This window comes from Chiloscyllium plagiosum, chromosome 23 (genome assembly GCF_004010195.1).
Source record: "Chiloscyllium plagiosum isolate BGI_BamShark_2017 chromosome 23, ASM401019v2, whole genome shotgun sequence".
Taxonomy (NCBI): domain Eukaryota; kingdom Metazoa; phylum Chordata; class Chondrichthyes; order Orectolobiformes; family Hemiscylliidae; genus Chiloscyllium; species Chiloscyllium plagiosum.
Genome location: NC_057732.1, coordinates 52,176,622 through 52,182,621, shown reverse-complemented (window position 1 = coordinate 52,182,621; position 6,000 = coordinate 52,176,622). Strand labels below are relative to the sequence as shown.

The window sequence follows — 6,000 nt, the reverse complement described above, 5'->3', positions numbered from 1 at the left end:
GCAGATACAAATCACTATAAATGCCGGAGGAAACACCACAGAAGCGCTTCACAGGAGGCTCCCAAGCACTGAGGATGTCACCTAGACAGGGGATGAAACATGTGCAACACAAACTCCCAGCTCGGCGAACAGAACCATAACATACCTAACTGGTAGAAAACTCAACTATAAAATAAAAAAAAAAGCAGAAGTGACTATCAGTTTCAAAATTTTTACCTTTTTCCGGAGTTTCCTGAAGAGAGGTTTCAAGTAGGATTCAGTCTGCTTGTGGGTGGCTCCAGCAAGTTTACCCTGAACACTGCACTTTAAATAATCCTCCCTGGCATTCAGGTCTTTTGCCCAAACATCAAGAAGAAACTATAGAACGAAATCATAAAAATATATTCGAGAACTCTGAAGAACACACAAATTAGTTATTAATGCAAAGTTAGGCCATTAAGCCCCTTGAATCTGCTCCACCACTCATTAAGATCATGGCTGTTCTAATTACTGCATTCAATAACCTTTCAGTCCTTTGCTTTTCAAGAATCTGTGTCAAAGGTGCTGCTTCTACTGTTTTTTTTGGTCAAGGGAGTTCCACAGGCAGATGAATGACCATCTTGAGAACAAACATTTCAGAACTCTTCTGAAGGTCACAGGAGTTGAAACGTTAACGCTGCTTTCTCTCCACATATCCTGCCAAACCTGATGAATTTCTCTAGCAATTTCAGTTATTTGTTTGTTTCAGGTCTCCAGCATCTGCAGTTCTGTTTTATATTAGAGAAGAAAAGTCTACTTTTTGTCAAGTATTAGGAAACACACATAAATAGCAGGTCAGGAGAAGCGCAATAGCATCAGATTTCACAATTCAGGCTTTAATCTTAAAATATTAGGAGATCAAAGCACTGCCTTTCAGGATTGAGGATTGTTTTTACTTCATGGAACACTCTGAGATATGCAGAGCAAAGTTTCTTGGATGCTGCAAAAAGCCGTTTAAAAATCTTTGTTCTACCTCTGAATAGAGACTCAAAACATTCAAAATGCAGTTCAGAGATTTTCATTAGTAAAATGACAAAAGATTATGAACGTATAATCCACAATTCTGGTTTCATTTTATGATTGCATTCTGTAAAGCCTACATGAAGACACAATTACATGTGTATGCTATTTCTTCACATTGACAGACCTTATGCATCAAATTGTTTCTCTTTTTTGGACATCGGACTAGGCTAGTGCACTGAATCCACTTTTGTTTTAAAAGAACATGGATTGGCAAAGTTATCTTTTAATCCCAATCCCATATAATATACCTACATTCTTTAATACAAAATGTGCTTTGAGATATGTTGAGTCAAAAACAGTTTCTAAAATGCAGTGAAAATTGAGATAATGCAGTTGTTGGAGCCCAAAGGATTGTACGCTGTTATAACGAACCGCTGACATTTGATCCTGTGCAGGATCAAAATGGCAGAAGACAAGTGAGCTGAGCAGAGAAACAGGCTTTATTTGAGGGTGGGTGGGCTGGTGGTTGTGTGCGCAATCTGCGATTCGGTGGGTGAGCTGAGCCATTCGTCAGGTCAGTCCAAAAGTGAAGCAAGGGGCAAAGCTGAAGACAGAGTGGGGTTGTCAAGATGAAGAAGGAATCCTGTTGAGGGAGGGAAAATGGTGGGCATTGGGAGCCATGAGATCCTTGCAGTCTAATTAATTTGAGAGTATTTGATCCAAGTTACATCAAACTTCACTATATTTCTTCCGAATGCTTTAGGACAGCTGATGTTTGGTTTTAAATTATTACTATTTATTGGAATTGGTTTCTTTATAGGTATATTGTTCAACCTTCCTTGTTGCTCTGTTGACTGCACCTTCAGTGGTAATCTCAATGGACCAGCTGACAAGAACTGGAGACACTATAATAAAATTTTTGATTATTCTGCATCATGAAAACAGTCGAGAGAGGAGTCTTATTTAGCAATGAGTTATTATTTAAGACAAGGCAAATGTGCAGAGTACTAGAAAAAACACAGACTATTCCTACAACAGAACTATTTGAGGCAGCTTACCAGGTGCAAATTGGTTAATGCGTATCCTACATTACAAAAGTGACTCCATTTTAAAACATTTTATTGGCTATAAAGTATTTTGAGATGCTGGTGGCCTCGAGTGGTAAAGGGGGCGTTTGGAATGCTTGCCTTCATTACACAGGACACTGAGTGTAGGAGTTGGGACATCATCCTGCAGCTGTACAGGATGTTGGTGAGGCCACTTTGCAGTAATGTATACAATTTAGGTAATCCTGCTATAGGAAGGATATTATTAAATTGGAAAAGATGCAGAAAAGACTTACAAGGACATTACTGGGACTGGAGGGTTTGAGTTATAACAAGAGACTGGATAGGCTGGGCTTTTTCACTGGAGCATAGGAGATTGAGGGGTGACCTTATTGAGGTTTAAAAGATCACAAGGGCTATAGATATGGTGAACAAAAAAAAAGTGTTTTCCCTAGTCTGGGGGAGTTCAAAAGTAGAGGGCATAATCTGAAGATGAGAGGAAAAAGATTGGAAAAGGAGCTGAGGGGCAATTGTTTACACGCAGAGGGTAGTTTATTCATGGAACAAAATGTCAGAAGAAATGGTAGATGTTGGTACAGTTACAACATTTAAAATATATTTGCTCAGGTACATGAATAGGGGGAGATGTTTAGAGGGATATGGGCCAAATGCAGGCAAGTGGGACTAGTTCAGTTTGGGAAACCTGGGCAGTGTGAAAGAGTTGGACCAAAGGATCTGTTTTCATGCTGTATGACTCTAAATTCAACTTGCCACCCTTATTATGGTCAGGGTAATTCATTAACTCATTTAAGGTAGTGTTCAAGAAAGTAGTGGGGAGGCCTAGGTTCAAGTACCAACTGCTCCAGAGGTGTGCCACAACATTTTGAACAAGTTGATTAGAAATGTCTAAAACTATTTAAAAGGAACTAAGTGAAGCAAAGAACTTATTCCAGGGTAATGGGACAATTGAGTTATTTAAAGAGCTAATTACTGGATCTCTAATGGGGACGAGATAGAAAATCCTCCAAATTCCATTGAATGCAACAATAGCCAAAAAACAAACCTGGCTCTCTCTCCCAGTACAGCTCAGATTTTATAGAGGTAGGCCTTAGCTAGAAATTTGACATTAAAACACTGGCTCCCAGTTTCCAAAGTTGGAGGTTTTGGAGAAATGATGGCGCCTCCAAAGTCAAGCAATTCATCTGATTAGGTCAAGCGGGGAACTCCGTTTGGCAAGGGGAAATTTGTTCATATTTACTTCAACTCTAGAGTCAGCTGAGATCGAACAATCAGCAAAAGATAAGGAAGCTTGCTAATAGGGATTATGGTAGAGTATTTATAACTTTTCTGTAAGGTTCTGTACTTAGATAATGTGTGATCTGACGACAATTGTTATTCTCTATGCCTACCTACTTTCTGTAAAATAAAGTAGCTTAAGGATTTGTATTTAGCCTCATCCCACTAAAGCCCTTGTCCATCTGTTTTTGAGAAGACTGGAAAAGTCCTCATGAAAACAAGTGAAATAGAATATTAGAGTACAAATCACAAAGGGGTACTACATTTATACCCCTTGAATATACAAGTGTACAGTTTGACCATGTGTACTGAAGGCCAACTTTGCGCAACAGGCAAGGTTTATTGAAAGTAGATCTGAAACATTTAAGCAGCAGCAAAATTCATCCAGATGTTAAAAACAGTTAATGCAGATTACTGGGATGTCTGGAGATGGGAATGATTACTTCGGGTTGCTGGCACAGTGAACGGGGGAGGTCATTGAATCAAAACATCTAACTATTCAGTACATATGAACCTTTGATTAGAAAGTCTATCAGGCAATTTCAGTCACAATTAACCCTACTAAGACTGACAGCTGCATCACATTGTGATATATATCCTTGTGAAATATAGCTGGCTAGCTCAGTCAGTAGATTATTAGACTCTTAATTTCAGGGTCATGGGTTCAAGCCCCATACTGGGCACCTTTGTAACAGAATCATGCTTTCCAACGGGAAGCGCTGGCTTCATTCCTCCAACAGTGTCACTGCTCAAATAGGGTCACTGTCCAAGGGAGGCCCTCTTGTGGCACAGTGGTAGTGCCCCTACATCTGGACCAAAAGGTCTGGGTTCAAGACCACCTGTTCCAGAGGTGTGTTATACCATCACTCAGCAATTTGATTGGAAAAATATATTGACAATATAAATAGGGGACTTATAAACTGAGGATTCTCTCAGTTAATCAACGACATATTAATCATCTGTTAAAGCTAACCGTTTTCTCTCCTGGTCAGAATGCACAAAACCTAGGCCATGTTTACACCATCACAGATGAAGACCTGATATATACCATCTCAGACAAGTTTAAGCCTTAAAATTTTAGGATTCCATGGAAGATTACAGTTTTCTCAGTGGGTTTTTTTGGGGGATGTGCACACACTGGAAACTTTACATCTAAACTACCTAAAATTCTTCAGAATCAATACGTTTGGGGGCTTTATGGGGGGTAAGAACACCTTTTAATAAATTCATGCTCATTGAAGAAAGGAACTTTATTGCCCAGGAAAACAACATTTTCCATTTCAAACGTTAATTGATAGCATCAAGCAGTCTACTTCAGGTACAGCATGCCAGATACAGATTAAATCTCCTGTAATTTATCCTCAGTACATGCCTCTAAAGAACATCTTCAACTCAAAACGTTGAAAGTGGTTCTTTTCCAGCCTAGCTATTGCGTGGTCTCCCTGCCATGGGACTGTCAATTTTGAGGCAATTATGCTTAATTATGAGCAGTTTTGTGCATTAGGCTCCTGTATACTAGGCATTAAATAATAGCCACCGGACAAGGATAGTTTCATCATGTCAGACATGGCTGGTTAACTCTTTGGACCAACTCGTTAAATATGCATAATTCACTGTCCGAAAGAAGTGCTCTAAAAATATAGCTAGCATTTGCTGTCTTACCCTTAGAACTTTGGTTATGGTATCCATGTCTTTAGAGTCATCACCCTGACCCAAGGATTCACCCAAGGCCTGTAATAAAACAAACAAACAAACAAACCATCCGTTGAAATTTGTGGAAGTATTGTGAATTAACAGCAGTTAGCATGAAAAAAAAACAACTTATTTGTAGCTGTTGTGACATTATGAAAGTACATTGCTTTATTTTTTAAAATGGCTAATGCTTTTTCGTTTGATAGTCATGTGACATTGTACAGATGTTGCAAGAGGGAAAATTAAAAAGACTGCAACTCACATCGAGAACGTTAGTGCAGATATGCTGTACAAATAAACACTTTCACAGATACTGGCTCTGGACCCAGACCCAGGAATATTATGCAAGACTCTCTCAAGCTGCCAATGATAGGTTCATCATCTACTAAACTTGAAGATTCTGTTTCTTGGTCATAGCAAGTAAACCTTGACCGTATTTACTGGATACATCTTCTCACTAGCACAGTGGACAGCTGATGTCTTCTACAGCAGACAAGCTAGCACCTCAGGAATTGAGGATCTGCAGCCTTCAATATTCATGGCTTATTTACCACAAGCAGTGTAGAGTCAAAAATTAGGAAAAGTTTGATTTGCTGGTTGCTCAGCAAGTTTACAGCACTGAAAGAAACACTGCTTTCTCAGACCAATGTTACCAAGTCTCCCTCTGCTGTGATAACCCCGACATAGCGTTTCAGTCCTCCAACTATATCAGTCACAAATGCTTACATCAATTTTTGCAGCATATCCTCTTACAAGTGTCCGCTCCTTTCATTTGTAATCATTTATTCTATGACATTTATCTTTCAATGTTTATCATGAAATGCTGTAAAATATGTTGCTGGCACAGAAATCTATATGGAAACACTAGAAAACTACAGTCAGTCAGTCATGTTCTGAAAAAGACAGATTAATGTTTTAGATTCAATATTTATATCAGAATATGAAGCATCTCATTCAAATCCTAGTCTATCAGATGTGATTGAGA

General features: G+C 38.9%; 1 protein-coding gene across 4 annotated transcripts in view; it reads right to left on the bottom strand.

Annotated features, from left to right (window-relative positions):
- prpf18 (PRP18 pre-mRNA processing factor 18 homolog (yeast)) overlaps nt 1–6,000 on the bottom strand; it is a 28,833-nt gene that overhangs the window by 7,869 nt on the left and 14,964 nt on the right. For all 4 annotated transcript variants that reach the window (XM_043714178.1, XM_043714179.1, XM_043714182.1 and 1 more), the window contains 2 exons: nt 4,986–5,054; nt 217–357 (listed from right to left, as the gene is read on the bottom strand). In XM_043714178.1, the coding sequence (XP_043570113.1) occupies nt 217–357; nt 4,986–5,054 (210 nt within the window). The remainder of the gene's footprint in view (nt 1–216; nt 358–4,985; nt 5,055–6,000) is intronic.